This window comes from Corapipo altera, unplaced genomic scaffold, assembly GCF_003945725.1.
Source record: "Corapipo altera isolate COAL_440 unplaced genomic scaffold, ASM394572v1 60, whole genome shotgun sequence".
Classification (NCBI taxonomy): domain Eukaryota; kingdom Metazoa; phylum Chordata; class Aves; order Passeriformes; family Pipridae; genus Corapipo; species Corapipo altera.
In genome coordinates, this window is record NW_020884912.1 from 1,906,320 (window position 1) to 1,927,709 (window position 21,390).

General features: G+C 50.6%; 1 protein-coding gene across 4 annotated transcripts; it reads right to left on the minus strand.

The window, feature by feature from the left end:
* Window positions 1-530: 530 nt before the first annotated feature.
* TFAP2A (transcription factor AP-2 alpha) lies at window positions 531-21,145 on the minus strand. 4 transcript variants are annotated; one of them, XM_027654193.1, is made up of 7 exons: window positions 21,039-21,145; window positions 12,606-13,040; window positions 9,629-9,680; window positions 7,707-7,938; window positions 6,692-6,810; window positions 4,270-4,411; window positions 531-2,684 (listed from the first exon to the last, which is right to left on the minus strand). In XM_027654193.1, the coding sequence occupies exons 1-7, from the start codon at window positions 21,069-21,071 to the stop codon at window positions 2,396-2,398; spliced, it is 1,302 nt and encodes a 433-aa protein (XP_027509994.1). In that variant the 5' UTR covers window positions 21,072-21,145; the 3' UTR covers window positions 531-2,395. The 4 variants fall into 4 exon arrangements, with proteins under 4 accessions (XP_027509994.1, XP_027509993.1, XP_027509995.1 ...); XM_027654192.1 differs by lacking the exon at window positions 21,039-21,145 and adding an exon at window positions 17,803-18,055; XM_027654194.1 differs by lacking the exon at window positions 21,039-21,145 and adding an exon at window positions 14,325-14,405.
* Between the last annotated feature and the right edge of the window lie 245 nt (window positions 21,146-21,390).

Genomic DNA, 21,390 nt, shown 5'->3' on the forward strand with positions numbered 1-21,390 from the left:
CCTCCGGGCCAAAGAAAATAGATTCAAAATCTGAATTCTCACATGTTTTTACAGCCCGTCTTCAAGATGTACACTCCATTTTTTTTAAAGCGAAGTTCCCTATTTCACAACTGGTTTCCACAAGAAGAAACTCAAGATAAAAATTTCAGTCCTTTATAAACTGACACAACCATCTCAAAATGTCAGTCTGTGCATTCCACTAAAACACGAACCATCAATCAGAAATAATCTGTCTCCTGCAAGATTTCACTAAAGTTCACAACCGTGAGATGATTTTGTTGGCATCGACTACGGAGCTTTTCTATTTAGTTGAGGGGGAGGGAGCACCCAGCTCTGATTCATCAGTACATAATTTTTTTTATAGCATTAATTTTCAGTATTTGCTCAGTAATGATTCTTTTTAAAGTGTCCTTCTTGAGATGTGTTTTTTAATCTCTGCTCTCCGTTAGGACAAGTACATGCACAAAATTTTATAGGCTTATAATTCTGTACGCTATATATATACATAAATAAAAACCTAGAGGTCAACATAAATAAAATAAAACTTTATTTTTTAAATAAAATTATGTTTTGGTTAAAGAAAAGATAGTGTGTCATTTTGTTAGTAGTACAGACAATTTTTTATCCAAAAGAATACATTGTGCTTTATTGTGTCATTTGTCTGAATACAGACTCAGTGGAATATCTAAATGATACCCTGCTCTGAACTCCAAGTTGAAAGTAAGTTTTTATTATACTTGAGGGAAACAATGGGTTCAGCTGCTTATTGCAAGGAGCAATTGTCAAGGGAGAGTTAAACTCAATTACTGTAACCATACTGAATAAAAAATACTGCCAAGAACAAAAATACGCCTGGGTAAAGACAGCTACTGAATAAAAAAATCGACATAAAGCGTATCAAATATTTATTTATCTGGGCAACAAAGGACTATGATACATTGATAGGCATGGAAACTACTGCCGGCACAACTCAATACAATACAACTATAACTGCTTCCAATATGGCCAGTGGAAATACAGGATACCAGGTGGTCCCGAATGTTTGAAGTTCTTTGGGAAAAAAAAAAAAAAAAAGAAAAGAAAAAAAGCAGAAAAATGAAAACAAAAGAAAGGGAGAAAGAAAAAAAAAGAGGGGGAAAAAAAAGGAAAGAAAAGCTAAATCTGTTTTAAAAGACAGTATTAATTTATTGCTCTGTTGGTGCTTTCGGGAGAAGGACAGTGGATAAAAATAACTTCTTTCATTTTCCACAACACATAAGGGTTGTAAAACCACTAATATGTTTAAAAACCTTGCCAGGGTCCAACATCACTTTATTTTATCTTCAATGAGAAACTAAATGTCATACTAATTATATATAAAAATTCATGGTTTTTTATTTGTTCAGCTGCTTCATTGTCGCCTTTAACATGCTACAACAGGGCTAAAAATGATGAATCCCAGAGAAAAACCCCCAAAAAACCTCTGATATCTAAATAAGTACCATGAACCACATGATGAACTAAGAGGGGAAGATTTAAAACCCACTAAACAAGAGGTAAACGAGATCACCAGATAAATAAAAAAAGGCTTAAAACAAACTCACCATATTTACAATTCCCATTAAATTACACATAAATAAATATATACATACATGAACACTGATTCCCTTATATAATAACCGTGAATCGTGTTGCAATAGAAAGTTCAAGTTGGTCGCTTTACCTTGGACAGGAAAAAGTTCTACAACTGAAGATATGACATGGAACCGCTTGTGTTTTGTGTTCAAGTTTATTCACAATACTGATAAAATGTCATCAGTCCTTTTTGCCTTTCGTATGTCTCCTGTTGCTGTTGTACTTTTTCGCTTTTTTTTTCTTTTTTAATATGGCTACAATCTTAACTGAAGTTTATGTAAGGGAAGGTGGTGATTCAGTCCGGTGAAGCTCATAGAATTTTTAAGTATTATTTATTTCTTTTTGTTTGTTTTTTTTTTTAATATATTTTTAGAAAAAAAAAGTCCTTTTCTTTTTTGTTTTGTTTTTTTTTTGTTGTTGTTTTTTTTTCCTCCTTTTGTTTTATTTAAAAAAAAGTTCACAAACTCAAGACAGAACTTTTTTTCTTTGCTGGCTCCGTCCCCCTGTTCTGTTCTCTTAGGCTCCAAACTGGGGTAAATCGATGGTGGCAATGGGAGTAGGGGGTGGATTTAAGAGGGACCAAATGGAAGTGTGGATACTGGGAAGGGGTGTGGAGAGAGGGCAGAGCAGTCCTGCGGAGTCAGAGAACAGGACTGGCAGAAGGACGCTCATTCTGTTGCTGTAGCCTGGGGTGCTGGGTGCAGGGGAGAGGGAGGGAGATGAATGGATCGATGGGCTATGAGGGGGAAGGGAGAGGAGTGTGTGTGGGGGGGGGGGATCCTCACTTTCGGTGCTTCTCCTCTTTGTCGCCGCTTTTGGTGCTGTTGTCTGTGTGGCTGTTGGGATTGTTGCTGAGGTACATTTTGTCCATGGCCTTGAGCGCCTCGGTGAGATAGTTCTGCAGGGCGGTGACGGCAGCACACACCGCCGGGCTCCCAAAGCCGTGCGAGATGAGGTTGAAGTGGGTCAGGCAGCTCTGGATGCCCGGCTCCAAAATGGGGTTGGGCCGCGAGTTCCCCAGGGGAGATCGGTCCTGAGCCAGCAGGTCGGTGAACTCTTTACAGATCTGTCTGTAGCATAAATGGAGCAGAGAGACGGAGGGAGGGAGCAAGGGGAAGAGAGAGGGAGGGAAATGAACCATCACTGGTGGCAGCAAAGCCTGTGCATTCTCCCTGCCAGATTGCACAAGCCCCTGGATCAAGGGGGCTGCTGCCCCCGAGTGCAAACACACTCTCTCACCTCTCCCTCTCCTCTCTACGCATCCTTCCCCCTAATTCTCACATCTCCCCAGCATGTACAAACCTCTTCCCTTCACCTTGCATGCACACACAACTGCACACCACATTATGCCCTGGCCCCAGCCAACACACAGGCAAATAACAGGCACGGGAGAGACACCCACCTCTTGCCTATCCCTGCCTATCTCCACATCTCAGCTCCCCAGCACTGTCTCCACAATCACACATTCCTGCTCAGCTAGAGTTTGGAGCACATACGCAGTTTAAAGTTTTCCAGCAGGCTGGAAGGTAATAGATGGGCTGCGCTATCCAAAGGCAGGTTAAGGGATTTATCCACATCTTGGAAGATCCCTTTCCTTTGGGGGTGAGGGAGAGGAAACTGGAGAGAGGTATAGGCCTCTTTCTTCACAAGGCTAAAACACACCTGAGTGCCAGGAAGAATGAGTGAGGGCAGAGAGGGGACTTGAGGCTTTAAATTAGGGTATTCTGAAACATTTATATATGTACATCTCTATCTCCAAATCCAAAGGGACCTTTCCACAGAGGGGAAAGCTGACGCTAACCAGGGTCTGGAAATTTCCTTCCAGGGAGGTGGAAAGGGAGGATACGAGGGCACAGTGCAGAAAATAGATTATATCATCCACTCACTGCACAAATGGTTGGGGAAATAACACACCTTATAGCAAGAGAGCTGAGAGGCGTGTTGAAATAGTTGATATTCTAAAACCCATGTTAATGTCTTCCAGCCATAAAGTGTCTCCCATCTTCAACCTGTGCCCTCTGGCACTGTGCCCTTTGGTGACACCTCCATTGGTAATTAAGGGCTACTAAACAACCCTTTTAATTTCCAGCAAACATACCATAACAGTCATTTTCTTTTCACGCACCACCTGGAAATCTAGGCAGCCCCAACAGTGACAAACTCCACTAGCATTTTAACTGCATACAGATTGTCATTTAAAATATATGTTTAATATCCCTATATTTGCTAAGTAACAGAGCTGCTTAGGCAGAAAGAACCATTGCGGATTTTAATGAACTGAAATCAGTATAACATGCCAGTTTTATTTTACTCTCAATGGGAAGCCTTCCCTTTCTACCTAAATTGATAAGCTAAGTGAACAGGCCCAGAAAATGTTTTGCTCTGAAGAATTACTCCTTTTTCTGTAACTAAACACCCACCCACAATTTTCACAACTCGCTTTCAGTGTAATCTGCACAAAGTGACTTGATGGAAACCAAGCTGGCTTATAGAGTTCTCCTATATCAGGAAGGCAAATACACCCCCTCACAATTTGCGAAACCATCAACCACTGGTTATGTGGCAAACAAATATGTTCACAAATAAAAGCCCCAAACCCGGGTTTGTTCCCCTCCCTCATTTCTGAGCAACATGCCAGAAAGTTAAATGTCTTACTTTGTAGCTAGAAGCATGTTTTTTCTTGTGACTTGCTCGTTTGGATCGGAATGTTGTCGGTTGAGAAATTCAGCTACTGCTTTGGCAGGAAATTCTGTCTCACAAACGTACCCAAAATCTCTAGCTAGATGTACTGCTTCTCCTGAATAGGGAGTCATGGGTGGAATGGAAAGAAACACACAGCTCATCAGTACAAATCCTACAGAGGCAAAAATCCATTAGAAAAAAACCCCAAAACCAACTACATTCTACTTGGGCTTTTCCTCTAAAAGGCTTGGACTTTTTCTCTTTGACAAAGGTAGGGCAAGAAATGCTAATTACATCTTATCTTTCAGGAGTTTTCTTTGCTTCAGACAAAGGCAATGGAAATGTGTATTTTCATGACAATCGTTACAAGTGACATCTCACATAAGGATTTTTAAAAGTTTACAGTTGACTAACAGATACTTTTAGACAGACAGGCTCCATCCACCTAGAATGTGTGCTTTGATTTACATATCCATACCTATAGAGAGCCATTTATGTACTTTTTATTCACAGCTATTTACTCTGAAAATGTGTTTGCCTCAGCCACATCTCTATATTATTTTGCAATGCATCAATGATTAATATTGATCATAATTACTCCTAGAGCTGTTCTAAATAAAATGCATTAAACAGCTAAGTGTTTAAAATTTAACTTGATCGCATATAATTATATGTTCACCCCCAAACGATTAACCATGAGAATTTTAGGGTCATTCCACCGAGTCTGTCTGTTTTGTTGATTTTCAAATCTTTGGTTTTAATTTCCTGAACCAGTTGGTTTTTACTGCAGGGCTTCCTGCCATTAGCTTTAGCTCCGGAAGAACGCATGCGCCAATTAGAGCTTCAAAGCCTCAGTCCAGTGAGCTTGTTTCCATAAAATGGAGCGGATCATAAACAATAACAGTACCTAGAAAGTGCCTCATCGCTACAGGACTCAAAGCCCCAGCAATGTTTATACTATCATCCCCCCAAAATTAGCCACCATAGCTAAGTTATCTGAAGATCGGGCCTCTGGTTTTGTTTTTTTAAAAAATCATTCTTTTAAAGCCCTTGTATGTGAAAGCCAAACAGAACAATAGATTACCATAAAACCTTCTCCATATTCATTAACATCACAAATAGTGTTAAGCATCTACCAAATCTAGACTTTTTACAAGTTTTGCCCTCGTGATGTGTTAATGATATCGCAAAGCCCTTTCAAAAACATGAAGATGCGGTAATTTTCACGCAATATAAATATAGTTCGTTCACTAATCCTGATGTTTAAAGCCTGGCATCGCAGCACTTCTTTCCCCTTCCCCTTTGAACATGAAACATTTCTCGTAGACCGTGAAGCAAAAACAAAACAGATTCCCGCCTACACAACCAAACTTAAGCTAAACCTGCGCAGCTCAGGCTGAGTTTAAAAATGCTTTGCAAAATGAACCAGTCTAAAACGCAGTAGAACCCATAAGTCAGGGGAAAGGAGAAGATCTATTTGCATGCCTTGGGCATACTTTGTGTCAATTAGTGTGCAAGAGCCACTGTTTCAAAACTAAATAACTGTATACGCTTGAGGTTCCCACCTTCCGGTACAGACGGCATAGGACATCCCAAAGCATTAAAAGTAACTTGCACCTTTTCTGGCCAGAGCAAAGTAGAGGAGAACGATACAGCCAAAGGAACATGTGTTCTGAAAATGAAAACCAACAGGGAGTGGGGGCTGGTGGTGGTGCAACTTTGAGGCTTTCAGGACACCATTAATTCATGGCTGAGGTCAAGGATTCCCAAATTAATTCAGGAAGTAATGGTCATGCATTTCTCAAATGCAGATGTCAGAAAAGTTAAATGATTTACTGTTATGTGGCTGCAGGCTGGGAAGGAGAACAAACTTAAAGTAGCTGCAGTTTCTGACATTTAAAATTGCTTGGCTGTCCACCTGTGGCAGAAGGACAGCAGTGAAGTATCAGAGGCTCTGCTGCCTGTAACTTCCAACTCAACACTCGGGGGTCTCTTATGGAGCTAAGCCTGCAGCCCCTCTTCACAGGCATCCTTCCCATGCTGCTCCCAATGAGATCTGCTTACTAGGTGGAAGGATTACTCACTTGAAAGCAAGATGGGGCCCTGAAAACATCTCTCAGAAGCTTAAAAGCAAATAAACCGCAGAACGCATTACTGAGTCTGCAGGACTCACTCAAGCCCGTTTCAGGTTAAAAAAAAAAAGCAAAGGCACACAATTAATATGTTCTTTTTCTAAGACATAGAAAATAAAGCCCTTCCAAATGCCAATAAGCAGCACTGACTTTGGGGAAAGAAAAAAAAGCCATGAACAACCAAACATCAAGTCTTCTCCCTTTTGCCAAAAGCAATAGGCACATTTTCCAAACAAGCTCTCCCAGCTCTTTGAGTCACTTACCCTCCACGAGTGATGTGAGCAAGGTAACGTTAGCAGCTTTACGCCTCCCGGCTGGCAGGTTTAGTCCTATTTTGTCCAGTTTCTCCCTCAGAGATCTCCCTCCGTTTTTAGACTTTGCCCTGCTCCACACAAAAAGGCATTGAGAAATGGGGCTTGAGGGGGACACATGCTCCTGCTTTAGCTCCCGCCCACAGATCCCCCCAACACATCGCCTTCCCTTGGAGGGGGGTAAAGGGTTTGGGCACATGGAATGGGATAAATGGTTGTGGGTGGCTGAAGACCAACTGTTGCTGAAAGCTGAGTCTCAGACACACGGATGGTTCTTTGGATGTTTCCATGTCTAGGGAACAGGGGCCCTCACTAAAGTCTGGATCAGGCCAGGGCTGCTGGGGAGCTCTGAGGTAGCTGCCTCCAAGGTGCCATGGACTCAGGGGCAGCTTCTCCCCAGGTGTTAAAGGAAGAGGAGGATTTGTAAGGCTGGCATCGCTGCCCTCACACCAAACCCTATGTGGCCCATCTATGGCTTTTTAGCAGAGCCCTGTACTAAGTGCTAAGTGGGCCTGTGGAGATGCGAGCTGCCTTAATTAATTCCGGATGTTATTCCCTGCCCGGGCGCTGCCTAATCGCCTGGGTGAGGCCACAGAGGTGGGAGCCCATGGCAGGGTGCTGGCCAGCAAACCACTCCTATGGGGCACGGGAGTGTCTGTGTGGGGTGTCCATCGCCGTGGCAGGGGAAGGGACACACAGGGGTCCCCAAAGCGGGGCACTGGGGACGACACAAGGCTGCACGTTGCCATGGCGACAGCGCCCGGCCCCCCCCCCCCCCCTCCCGCGGCCTGGCGGTGCCTCCCCGGCGGCCGCGCGTGCCCCGCCCCCTGGCGGCGGCCGCCGCACTTCCCCCCGCGCCGCCGCCCCGCGTGGGCGCTCGCATCCCTGCCTCCCTCCTTCCCTCCTTCCCCGCCGCCCTCCCTCCCGCACGGCATCCCGCCTCCTCCCGCGTCCCCCCGCCCCTCACCTCCGGAGCACTCCGCCCAGCAGGGAGGCGTTGAGGCACTCGGGCGGCGACAGGCGTCTCTGCACTTCCGCCACCGTGACCTTGTACTTGGAGGTGGAGCTGAGCAGCGAGAGGCGGCCCGGCACCGAGCAGAAGACCTCGTTGGGGTTCACCACCCCGCCGAAGAGCGCGTCCTTGTTGATGGGGATGGAGGAGACGGCGTTGTTGTTAGACTTGGAGAGGGACACGGGGCCTGCAGGGAGGGAGGAGCAGGGAGGTGAGGGTGAGGAGCGGGCGGGGAGCCGGGGAGGGAGGGGGAAGCGCCCGAGCCGCTCGCTGCGGCCAGCCCCGGCCCCGCACCGCCCGCGGGGCAGCGGGGAGGGAGCGGGGGCGCCCCTCCGCTTTCTCGTCGGGGGGCGCAGGGAGAGAGCGGGACAACCCTCGACAGCAGCGGAGAACCCGGCGGCCCGCGCAGCCCCGGCCCGGCGCACGCTGCCGGTGAAGCCCGTCGGTGCGGGCCGTGTCCGGCGGCCCCGGGCCGGGAATCGCGGCTGCCGCGCTCTCGAAGCGCGGGCAGCGCCCGGGCAGCGGCGCAGCTCCCCAGAGGCCCCACCAGCAGCGCGCAACTTCTGGCGTGGAAAACCCGTAACGCAGCGAGGAGCCTGCACCCCAAAATATAGCCCGGCCCCTGCCCGGCGGCGGCGGGCGGGGACGTGCCGGGTCGTGCCGCCGCTCGGCTGGCGGTGCCCGCCGGCCTCGCGTCCCGGCCGCCTTCCCTTCCTCCTCCTCCTCAATCCGCACCGCTTGGCGGGCGCAGTCCAACCAAGCGGGGGGCTCTCTCCGTTTTGGATAGATCACTTGTGACATTAATAGCTCTGGGAAGGCTAATAGATACAACAGGAGTTAAACGAACTCTTGAGATTACTAATAAAAGAGCCAATTATCATGTCGACTTGGAAAGAGCATCTCTTAAGATTTATCCCTTGCACATCTAATTTGACGTGACAAAGGCTTTACGGGGAGGGGGTGGGGGGGCAGAATGAAACTTCAGGTTCGCTGGCTGTACAGCTATTAGGGTTAGAGAAGAGAGTGCCTCTACTCAGCATCTCTTCCGGTGGTGGCCAGGGTACCCAAATTCCAGGCGATCGCGCAGCCGTGGCACCCCTCAGAGCAGGCAGGAGCTAGCTATGCCTTCAGCCCTGCCCATTTTACTCCAACAGCAGCTCACTACATAGCATCCAAATGCAAATCCATCGCTTTCCACCGAGAATTGCCTTTGCAAAATGCCCTGTGCCACCTTCAGTAATACTTCGGTTGTCCGAAGAAAGATGTGAAATGAAAATCGACTGAAAACATGCAATAAATATTTTGCTCGATTTGGGGACCGGCTTCCAAGCAAATCAATTCGAAGTGAAGCAAGCGCACGAAGCCAACGAAAACCAAAGCACCCTGACCGACAGGCATCAGTTTCAGAAACTGGCCCCTTGTTCTCCACCAGCCCACCTCATCACCGTCGTGATTTAAGTAAGAAAACCCGAAGGAGGGGGAACAACAATTTCACTTTCTCAGCCCCGTTTACCAACAACGATTCAAGCCCACTGCTCAGCTAGATGCATGGGTCAGACCACGAAACCCAATTGTTTGCTAATGCACTGAAAGACCGGGTCGGATTTTCTAGATCATCTACTAACATTTTTCCTCGTTAATGACAACAACAATTAAAATAGCCGACAAACATGGCCATTTAAAAGGGCGCATTTCAACCCGCATCGCCCATTTTTCTTTCTCTGCTTCCAATATTTTGGCCAACAGTACATGCCAGAGGAAGGAGCCCGGGGCCGGGGGGGCTGGAGGGGAGGGGGGGGGAAGGCCGGGTAAGTCCTCCATTCGAGCAGTCCCCAGCCTGTGACGACATGTTTGGTATGCGCAAGGAAACGGCTTACCTTTCTTAATTACAGTTTGATCTGGGATGTTAATACCGGGGTCTTCTACGTGCTGCAACAAAAGGAACAGGCAGGGATGTCAGTGTACAACCACAACAAAAGGCAGGGAGGGCCGAGGTGGGATGGGGTGCGGGAGAAGTTGTGTCCCCCCCTCCCTCCTTCCCGGGCACGGTGTGGGGAGGGAAACAACAGATCCTGCACGGGGAGAGGGGGAGAAGAGGGGATTTGCGGGGATTTCCTTTATCGGGAGGAATCCTGCATCCCTCCCAGCTCTTTCCCGCGATCCCCAAGAAAAATATAATAAATCACTCACAAACCCCCGGGCCCCAAGTGGCCTTCAGCTTCTGCGGGCTCACTCATCCCGTCCCTTCCCTCCTCCCCGGGAAGCAGCCCCGGCCCGGCCCGACCTTTCTCCGCCGCTACGCGCTCTCCCGCGCCCGCGGGAGGGAAAGCACAAAGGAGCGGGGACCGGTGCGGTGCCGGGGGGGCTCACGCATCCTGCGCGGCCCCGGGCTCCCCCACTATTGTCCCCTCACAGGTTCCGCGGTCGCGCTACAGCTGGGGTTCGCGCGGCGGAGTCACGACGTGATTAGAAAGTCAAATGAAATCATGTTTTCTAATTCCAAAAACTGACAGGCAATATAATGTCTGGCTGTGTTTACAAATTAACACCAGTGCTGCTGAGATAGAAGATTTCGCAATCGTTACAAAACCCAGGCATTACCATTTAAAAAACTATTACTTCCTTCTCTAGTCTTTGTCCAACAATAATACTGATTCTAACATTTTCCATTCTGTCTTGGATTTATGCTCCTGTTAATTGTGCCTGATCTCAATGATTCCGGGTGGATGGTACTAAGTTGCTTTATTACAGGTTTTATTATACTCAATGCTCTCATTTGTAACTTGCCTAAAGTGCTTCTGGATTTAAGTATAATTAAATTGAGAAATGTTCAGAAATGACTACTGCTGCAGTTCTTGTGTTTTAACTATATGGGGAAATATGATCCCTTTATGCATGCACCCTAAACCCATAAAGTAAATGTAGTGTGGCATAATACTTTTATTTGTGTTATTTCTACACATATTCCATACAGGGAGGACTGTTAAGTTTAAAATCCCACAGAGATATTTATGATTAAATAATTTTCACCATCTACTTGACTTTCTTAAACATTTAGCGGTCGTTTTTATTAAAGATTAACTGTTGCAGCAACGGAAATATTAAAAAGACGACCCTCCCAAACCAGATTTTTGTAGAGGATTATTAAAAAAAAAATAGATAAAATACTCTTAAAGGTACATCCTAAAAGATACATCCTCTTATTTTATACTTTCCCTCATGAAGCCTGCTGATTCAATTTTACAGAGAAAAAAATGGTTGGGCTGGCTCAAGGATTTAAACCAGATGGCATTTGGTTTTCACAAAGTATAGCAATGCTATTAATCCATAGATCTGCAGAGGAGGCTTCCAGAATCAGCCCACTGCCACGGAGCACAACTGAGGAGAGGGAGAATTCAAGAGAACATTTTAGGTCATGTTCTTCCTACAGCAATCAGGGGCTTGCAGTCAACAAATTAGTTTATTCTTACGATTGCCTCCATGTTATTTTATATCAAGTTTAAAGAATTGACCTGCTTTTAACGGATCCAAATTGCTTACTAAATCCTCCACTTTGGGAAATGTATGCGTTTATTGCAAAACTGCTAAACACAACCAGCAATTTTCTGTGGCTAATTTAGCCAGATGAGGGCTGTAATAAATTCACTATTTTCCCCAAGTATAATTTACAAAAGATTTCAAAATGACCCCCAAAAATAGGTAAGTTCATCTGAACATTATCCTTGCAACATGAAACTGTACTCATTAAACTGTCAGCAAATATATTGTTGTAATATTTGATCCTGTAATTTGGGATGGCATTTCAGCAAAAATCACATCCAGATACCACAGTTCCCTCCTCCTCTTTCCTTCTGCAAGTCGAGCAGCTTCGGTCCCTCAGCACAAGCTCTGTGGGCTTTAATAAATTTATTGCCATGTTCTAATTCCATTTTCAGGGAGAAACCCAGAAAGATGAACTTTGATCATGACCAATCATGTTGCATAAGGCCACTTTCCTAACTGAACAATAGCCCTGGCTTGCTTTGTAAGTAGCCTGTGTGCTAATGTCATGCTTAATTAGAAATCATTTTTTAAATCTGTATTTATCGATAACAGAATTAGGTCCCCCAAATAAAGCATCCTCCAATAGGCTCTCAACATTTAATTTAATATAGGGTGTAGCAGGTCTGGCTCAAATTCGATAACCTATAGCTAATGATTTATGAGGTCATCCCTTTGCACCGCTACTAAAAGAAGGTGGCAGCGTTTTAGTATACCTCTTCCCTGATTTGTCAATTAATTCCTTTAGAGAAGAGGGTCTGCCCATACCCTTTATAACTTTGGATGTGGTTATCCTATATGCAAATCCTGTAATCGCGGGATACCGATTTTTCCTTCTCTGGCCACTTTCACCTACTTTTTTTTTTCCCCGTTATGTTTGCCTGTGAGGACATTTAATGACATCTCGCATTTCAGACTTGTGTTTTTCCCAAGGCAGCAAGAAATCCCCAAATGCACAGCCCTGTGGTGATATTATATATTCTTCCAATCGTAACAGCTTATTGTCATTGAGAAGGAAAGATATTGTTAACGATGACAGTAATTTGATTTATTTATATTTTAGCGGGCGCGTTAGCGGGAGGCATTGCGCAGGGACGAGCTGCGAGAACCTATTGTTCTAGGTGGGGGCTTCACTTTTCCTGGGGGGCGGGAGGGAGTTCTCTTCTTCCCTCCCCGTTGCTTTTTTTTAGGGGGGGGGCGGGGGTCCCCCTCTGTCCCTCCCCTCCCCCTCCGTTGGGCTCCCGCGGGGAGGGGGACGGGGAAGGAGGACGGAGAAGAGGGACGAGCGGGCCCCGGGGCGGCCCCTTGGCTTACCGGCACGTCCTCGATGGCGTGGGGGATGGAGTGGAGGGGCAAGTCGGCCAGCCCCGAGCCCAGCCCGTGCGGGGCGTGCAGCAGGTCGTCATGCCGCCGGTAGTCCCTGCGTGGGTCGAGCCCCGAAAGCTGGTGGGGTAAACCCCGGTGCGTGTGGAGCAGCCCCGTTTCCTGGCTCTGCCTCTGTCCCGGCCATCCTGGGTGCTGGGGCTGCGGCTGGGCATGGAGGGGGTTGAGGCTGTACGGGTCGTTCACGTGGGAGTAGGGGTCCTGAGACTGGGGGTAGATGGGCTGGTAAGGGGGCGGAAAGTAGGGCGGCTGGAAGTCGGCGTTGGGGGTGTGGGAGAGCGGCGGGGCGCTGGTGTAGGGAGACTGACCCACGGTCCCCAACTGGGGTAGCCGGGCTGTCCCGTTGCTGGTACTGTCGTGGCGCTCCTGAGGTGGGGAGCGGGAGCGGGGGGGGGGGGGGGGGGGGGGGGGGGGGGGGGGGAGGAGGGGAGGAGGGGGAGGGGGAAGGAGGGGGAAAAAAGAAAAACAAAGATAATATCAAACTGATTCTCCTCAAAATCGGCTTGAAAAATTCATCTATTGGGCAAATATGGGCAAATCATCCTCTCCGAGGCGGAGAAAAGCAGATCTGGGGATTTCTCTGCCTCTGATTTCCCTTCACAAATAATTGAGAGGCACTCTCGCTCTTTAAATAGCAATAATAACGGCAATAATGATAACAGCAATAATAGCAATAATCACAACAAGACTGCTTATAATAATTAATAAAACATTGCGGCGATACAGCATGGATTTCCCAACAGATCGCGCCCCGGCATTTCAGGTGCAGGTATTTCCCGCAAATAAAAAGAATAATTCATAAGCGGGTATTATTGAAATAATAATTCTATCACAACCCAAAATCCTCTCTCTGACCCTGAACAGAACCGAGATAAATGTGGCTAAGATTACCAATTACGCGTCCCAAGAAAACCCTGGAAAATCCAAACCCACTGCCATTTTGTTACCAGAAGACACTGAAATAGGCTCCAAACAAACCGGTCGTTTCCCCCAAGAGTTTTAGAAATGTTTCGGGGCGAAAGCACTGACATGGTCCCCCACCTGCGGGGAGAGCCGTACCGGTGCCCGGCGGAACTCCCTGCTCGCCAGCGGGCGATTGCGGAGCAGAGCGGGCGGCGGTGACCCGGCCGCTGGGGAAGCGGAGGAATGCGGCAGGCAGCCGGGGGAAACGCCGCCGCCCCGACGGGCGAGCGGTGCCGAAGTGCGCCCAGGGTTTTCAGTAGGCTCTGCCGGCTTTCGAGGCCGGGCAGATGAGCCCACATGTATGTCCGGGGAAAAAAGAATGGCCTCCGCGGAGGAGGATTCGAGGGAAAGAACCATGATCCCGAAAAATGGAAACGAGAAAGCCGAAGATATTACGTTTGCAGGTGGCAAAGTGAAGGAGTCGAAGCGGTAGGGTCCAAGTAAAGCCTTTTGCCATTCGCTCGAAGCAGACCATAAAAAAAAAAAATAGGAGAGGGGGGAGAGAAGAAAAGAAAAAATAAAGAGAGAAGGGGAAAAATGTAAACCACTGAATTGTAAAAAATGAAGCAAAGGAAAAAAAGCCCTCTCTGCGAAGCTGTGTGCGAAACCCCCACCGCCACCGCCGACAACAATAGCAACACCCAGCGCGCACCGAACCCCCTCCGAGAGAAACGTGAAGCAACTCACCATAGCCGAAAAACTGTGCACTAACATCTGCGAAGAGTCGGGGTTTACAAGTCAAGGTAGAAAAAATAACAAAAAGGCAGAGGAAAGGGACCGGCGGAGCGCGCAGCCCTCGGCGGAGCCCCGCGGGTGCGAGCGCGGCGCGGGCGCGGAGGGAGCGCGGCCAGAGCCCGGCGCTAGGTGCGGGCGGCAGGACCTGGGCGCCGGGGCTGCTCCTGCACCGCGGGCGCGCCACGATAATCCATCAGAACTTGCACCGATCTCTGCTGCCCTTCATCTGGTGTTGCCAAGGCGAGCTCGGCTGGATGGGGGGGCGGGGTGAGTAAACATAGTTGGTTTTTTTTTTTTTTTTTTTTTTTTTTTTTGCGCCTGTTTTTTTCCTTTTTGTTTTGTTTTGTTTTTTTTTTTTTTAGCGTGTGTGTGTTTGTTTCTTAATCCTTTTTTTTCCTCTGTCTCTTTCTTTTTCTCCTTTGACTTAGCTGCTGCTTCACTTGAGCTCCTAATAACAGATCTGCTGCCTTCCTGGAGACTCCTAATAGCAGATATTCATGACTATTAATATTACACGAACACTTAATAAGGGAAGAATGGCTGGAAATCGAGCGTGAAGCGAGAAGGCAACTCAAGGCAGAGCCTGTTCTAAATGACGTCCATTGAATGAAGAATCAGTGTATCTAATCAGAGATGGGGGAGAGGGAGAGGGAGAGAGAGACAAAAAGGGAGAGAGAGGGAGCGGGAGAGAGAGAGGGGGCACATGCTGCTGCGTCTGACGAATCACAGGAAAGGGGCAACATTTTAAAAGGTTGCAGGGCATGCAAAAGTGAAAGAGAAAGAGATCCGGAGAGAGGGAGAGGGTGGGAGCCAGGAGGGGGGTGCAGAAGGGGGGGTGCAGAAGGGGGGGGAGAGTGGGAGAGACGGGCAGAATGAGAGAGGGGAGGGGGCGCGGGATCCCCCCTTCCTTCCTCACCTTCCCTTCGCTTCGCTTCCCTTCCCCTCCCTTCCCCCCCGGCTGCCGCCTCCCCATGTTCCCAGCCCCGCAGTCCTTCGCGGGCGCACCTCGGGCTGCGCCTGCTGCGCGTAGCCGGCCTCAAAGCCCAGGGAGAAGAGCGGCTGCTGGCTTCCCGCTTGGCTCTTGCCGCCCTCGGCCGCACCGCCGCCGCCTTTGCGCGGGGTGGGCTCCGCGGGACCTCCCGTCGCCGCCGCCCCGTCCATGCCTCGACGGCGCCCCACCAAGGGGCTCCCCTCGCCGCTGCCCCCGCGGCGGCCGCCCCGCGCCGCCGAGCCGGCTCGCCTCCGTGCCCCGCGTCCCGGAAACCGGCTGGGAAAGTTTTTTTGGGTGTCTCCCCCTCTGGGTGTCAGCCCTCCTCCTCCTCTTCCTCCTCCTCCTCCGGTTCGAGCCCAACGCCGAGGCCGGTGGGAGCCCGGGACAGGGGGGCTGGGGAGCCCAAGGAGCATCCGCCGGGCTCCCCGCGGCCCCCCTCTCGGAGGATCCGGGAAAAGACGGGGGAAAAAGGCAGGAGGCGGTGAGGCGGGGAGGGAAGGAGGGCGGGAGGCACGCGGGGGGGAGAGAGCAGGGAAAAGAGGCAAGGCGAGCGCTTCTCGCGGCCCAGACAAGCCGGGGCTCCGGCGCAACCCGTTGGACTGGCTGTGCAACTCCCAAACAACTCCCTTAAACAGGCACCGTTCCGCTCGCCGCCGCTGCCCCGCCGCAGCCGCCGCTCCGCCGGCGCCCGGCCCCACGCTCCGCCCGCCCGCCCCGGCCCCCCGGCGCTCCGGCCGCCCCGGGCGCTGAGCGCGACTGGCCGGGCTTTCATGCCTCCTTTTTGGTTTTATTTGACTTGGTATTTTTTTTTTCTTTCTTTCTTTTCTCTCTCTCTCTTTTTTTTTTTTTAAATATATTTTAAGGCAGGTCCTACTCCCGGCACGATAAAGTCACCCTTTTTCATCCTCTCTAGAAGTCACATCACACCCTCTCCAGAGGAAAACACGGAGTACCAACCCCACACGTACGCACAAAAACCAGGGGGCTCGGCGGAGCGGCCGCTGCTGCGTGTTTGGCAACACCTCGGTGTGAAGTCCCATTAACGCAAGGCAACAAAAGCCATTTGCGATGAAATCCACACGCTCACACGTGTGCACACTGGAACACCGATCCTGAGGGAAGGGAGGGGGAAGAGACACGCTTTCCAGCCGAAATGCAGCTGAGGAACATATATGTTTGTTTTCCGGGTTAAAACAAAAAAAACCCAACAAACAAACAAAAAACCACAAACCCCAATACCCCTGACATCTCATTCCTAGAAATCAAGCACCCGCCAGCGAGCGGATCTAAAAACTCAGCTCCCGCATCGGGAGACAGCTTCATCCCAAAGTCCTCGATCCGAGACTTGATCACCAAAACACTTAGTCGACGCTGAGCCTGGCGAATCCTCAGTTTCTTTCCCAAGCTACAGCATCGCCCAAAACAGCAGCAGGGTCGGACGGGAGAGTGCCCCCTTCGACCCAGAGGTGCGTGTCGGCAAGGCTCCGCCGAGGCTTGGGGGATCTTCCCGCGTGGGTCACGACCAAATAACAGCGTTCTTTTGCAAAGTACGGTCCTTTATTGCGCGGTTTGAACACACAGCACAGTCAACTTTTTCGAAAAGGGTGACAATAGTATTCGTTGGTTTAAGTCTAGGCATGGGTCCTGGGCATCGTTCTTCTTTTTCCTCTTCTTCTCCTTTATGTCAGATTAAAAGACATTCTCCTCTTTCTAAAAATATGGATGCACACATAGACACATTGAGAGATGTGCACACACAGACACATAGAGAGATGTGTGCATACAATCTGTGCTGAATGGCTCCAAAACCAAATGATGTGAATTATTTTTTTTTTCCCAAGCGGTTGAAATATTATTTCTCAAGCCTCTGGGAATGTGACCCTGAAAATTAGGAGACTGGGGGAACACCGCTCCCAAACCCATGACTTCAGTTCGGCAGCTGACCCGTGCAAATTTGTGCAGCTCGGTATAATCAACCCGCAGCTACATCGAAAAGGCTGAATTTAAGCGTCGGTCCTGAGCCAATTTACTGGGATGCCTCGGGTACCTAGAGTGTAAGAATAATTCTCTTCCCTTTGTCTCTTTGCCCTTTCATTCATTCATCCATCCGTTCATTCAGCCAGCCGCCTATCCATCCATCTATCCATCCATCCATATGGATGAGTGTAGCATCCTACAAGAGCCTTATCTACCTATAGACCAGGCTGCTGCTTGGATCCTGTTTGCCCTTCCTCATACACTTCCGACAAAGCCGGGTTTCCACAAGCCCCGAAGTTCCTGGGGAAGGACCCCAGCCCCTCTCCGGCTGCAGGACCGCAAGGAAGCCTGACGACGGAGCAGAAGTTTTCCTAAACGAAATTGAGAGACGGAGGGATGCTGAAGGCTCCCGCTCGCAGCTGCGGGCCCTGGGCTCTGCCCGGGCCCGGGGGAAGCGCTTACCTCACATTCCTCATACTTGATATTATCCGTCAGTTTCCAAAGCATTTTCATGGATTGGCGTGAGAGAGAGGATTTGGTTCTCCCTGCCTTGCCTCTCCCTACGGTGGCGGTGCCGGGCGGCGTGGGGAGCGCGGCTGGCGGAGGCTGGCTCCCGTCCGCGCTCGGAGATCTCCCTCTAATGGTGGAAAGTTTTTCCTTTTCCAGCTCTTTACCCACAGTCTAATCGCCTCATTAGCATATCAACAACAGCCCAATTGCTCGCCAGCACAACAACCTGCAGCGATGGACACAGGTAGAAAGGACCCACGAGCAAGAAAAAAAAAAAAAATAAATTAACGGTGAAAAAAAAAGCTTTCTCCGACCTGCCGAGCCCTGGTGCGGGGGACAGCGGGCCCTGCCTCCCTGCCTGCGGGCCGCCGCTCCCCTCGCGCCTCTACCTGCCAGCAGATAAGTGGCCAGCGAAATCAAAGAGGCGACCGTCCCTTCATCTGCAGAGAGTTTGGAACTAGCCATGAAGCCACCCCATGGGATTTACCTTTCCGTCCCCCCCTTTTTTTTTCATGGAGGTTAAAGAAACCAAAGCAAGCAGAAACGAGACTAGAGTCTTGCTCGAATGAAGTTATTGTCTGCGGAGGCTTTTGTTGCCCTCTGGATTTGATTTGATCTTTTTTGGTGGACATTTGAAAAGCTTCTTTCCTTCGCAAACTATTTTTTTTTCTTCTCGGCTCTGTTGTCTATATGTCTTCAAAAAAACACCACCCCAAACAAATCCAGCATAACCTCCCAGATAAAAGTGGGCGAGTGGTAAAGTGAATGAAGCAGGAGCAAAAAAATCTTTTGCAAGCACTTGAGCAAAGGGATGAAACAATGACCACAATAAAACTTTGGCACTTTCTTAGGTGGAGCGCTTCTTTTGCTTAACACTGTGCCGCTAAGCGAGCGCTCAGTCCACCCTCCTGGGGGGCTGCTTCTCCACCCTTCTCCTCTTTTATTTCTCCGAGTGCCCAACCTTGATCCATCCGCCGAAAGGCTTCGTTTTTCTTCTCTTTTTTTTTTTTTTTTTTTCCTTTTCCCCTCCGGGTGATTCCGCTCTGCTCCGAAGGGCGAGGCATTCCCCTCTCCATGGGGGTGGTGTGTCGGGCCTGGCGCAGCTCCCCGCGCTAGCCTTGCCCCCAGGCGTCCCCAGGAGCGGGGCATTCCCATGGCTGCCCGTGCACCTGGCTGCCCTGCTGCTCCCCGAAACTTCTTTTGCCAATGGCAAAACCTGCCCTGTCGGCTTGGAAGACCCTCCCAGGGCCACCCCCCGACGTCGGAGGAAAATGTACTGCCTCCAGGAGCAAACGGCCCCAGCACTCCGCGGGGTAGCCGCAGTGGGCCCTCGGGGGTCCCTGCACACGCCTCCCCACATCGGGAAGGGTGGCAAAGCCCCAGGGCTTCCGGGACTGCTTCTTCATGCACACACATATCTGTGTCCCCAAAACCGATTTTTTTTTTTCCTTCCCCTTCCCTCCTCCTCCACCATACCCCCACCCTCGACGCTCTTTTTCAGCAGCGCTTTTGTCTGACACTGGCAGGAGAGTAAATTGTTGGTTTTACTCCCATTGAGGTTCAAATAGAGCTGGCAGATTAAGCCTAGTTAATGCCCGGGGGAGAGTGTGTGTGGGGGGAAGAGATGAGAAAAAGAGGAGGAGAGGAGTGTGACGAAGGGGCCCATCGCCCCTTAGCGCCGTCCTGTTGGAACCAGGCCCGTCGGGAAAGCTTCCCACCCGGAACAAACTCCCACCCGCGGCCTCCCGGGACTCCCGTGGGCCAAAGGCCTGACCCTTGTGCTTCCTCTCCCTAGGCCCAGGCTGGTGGGGTGCAGGCTTACGAGGGGAGGGGGCGGCTTTCCCCAAGAGACGCACACGGGGCAGCTGGAGGCGAGTCCGAGCGGACCGGCCCCTCCGGCCAGGCACGGCGAGGAGGGCCCCGCAGCGCCGGGGAGAGGGAGCAAGGAGGGCCGGGGTGTAAGGAAAAGTCGGGAACAGATTTCAAGGCAGATAACCCGTAAATAAGATTGCACAAGAGTTGACTTCAGTTAAAGAAAGAAAATCCTCTTTTGGTCGCTTTTTCGCACCGGTTTGATAAGAAAATGTCATCTCTAACTGTAAAAATAATTTAAATAGTTTAAAATATATTTTTCTTTACTGCATTTTGTCGTGTCGTCCCCCACACCTTTTTTTTTTTTTTCTTTTTTAGACAACTTACTGCTACCCTGAAGAAAAAAAAATTAAATAAGGCAGTCTGGAGAAAGACAGTCGAGCAATTTGAAAAGCTGAGGGCAGAAAAAGAAACTAGGCTCCCATTTGGAAGTGGACTAGACTGTGCCGGGGAATAAACAGAAAATAAAAAAGAAAAAAATCCTTTCCGCTAAGAAAATCCCGAGTGCTTGAACAGAAAGATTCTTCTTCCCTTTTATTCGCCGGCGAACCGCGGCCATCCGGACGGGCATTAGGGTGCCGCAGGGTTTTTCAAGTGTCTCCCGGTCTGAGAACCTCTGTAACTTCACACGTGCCGTCTCGCCCGTGGTGCGGGTGGGTCCCCTCGGGACCGTGGGGCCGGGTGAGGCCCCGGCGGGCCGCGTGTTCCCCATCCGACCTCTTTTGCTGGTGGGTTCTGCTTTTCCCTTGCAGCTTATCCGAGCGGGAGTGCTTTCCGCGGGCGCTCCCGGCATGTCTACCGCCTGGTGGGATCCGGCAGCGTTATTTTACCACGGGACGGGCTCGGGTGGGACCTCTCAGCGACGTTGCAGCCCCCGCGGCACGTCCCCGATGCGCGGCGGGCCCGCACCGCGCGGCCCCGGGTCACGGCGGCGGGCGCGGGCCCTGCCTCTCGTGGGGACCCGCCACGCTCCGTGGCCCCAGGGCTCCGCGGCCGCCGCCAGCCCCGGACACAGGGACGGCGGGCGGGCACACGCCACCCTTGGCCGGCCCACGCTGCCGGGCAGCTCACGCTGAGGTTGTGACACCCACGGCGGCGGAGCAGCCCTCGCCCCTCTCGACCCTGGTCCACCTCTCTCTACCTGTTGCTGTTGGGCCTCACCAGTGGCCGCGGGCAGCCCCAAGCACCAGGAGCCTCAAAATGCCCAACCCCGGCGTCAGGCTTGCCCCCACTCCCTCTGGGCCAGTCACTTTTCTCGCTCCAGCCTTGCTTCCCAAAATAACAATAAATGCCCCCGGGGCAGGGGGTCGCCTTACCTGCCAGTCCCCCATTTTGGCAAGGATAGACATCCTGACTGCGGGCTCCGAGTCCCCAGGTCCCTGCTGGTCATGGACTGCGAAGGCAAGCCACTCGCCCGGGGCGCCTGTGGGTAAATCCTCCCCTTACCTGCGCCGGGACTCTCTTACCTGGCCATAAAGAGCTGGGTGCTCCCTGCCCGCGCCTGCGCGCTGCCTCCGCGCTGCCTGCGCGCTGCCCCCCGACACCGCGCTCCCACGGCTCCCACTCGGACCCGCCGCTCCCGGGGGGCACCGCCATCGGACCCCCGGGGGGCTCCCGGCCATGCCCGGGGCGTCCTGCAGCCGCTGAACCCGTGCCCGCTCCGCTACC

Bases quoted from the DNA above. Each gene is read 5' to 3' on its own strand.
- TFAP2A (XM_027654192.1), bottom strand. From the start codon at position 17,853: ATGAAAATGCTTTGGAAACTGACGGATAATATCAAGTATGAGGAATGT. The intron at 9,681-12,605 runs GTAAGCCAAGGG...CTTTTGTTGCAG, and splicing joins ACGCCATCGAGGACGTGCCG to CACGTAGAAGACCCCGGTAT. The intron at 4,412-6,691 runs GTAAGTGACTCA...CTCCCTATTCAG, and splicing joins GCTCACATCACTCGTGGAGG to GAGAAGCAGTACATCTAGCT.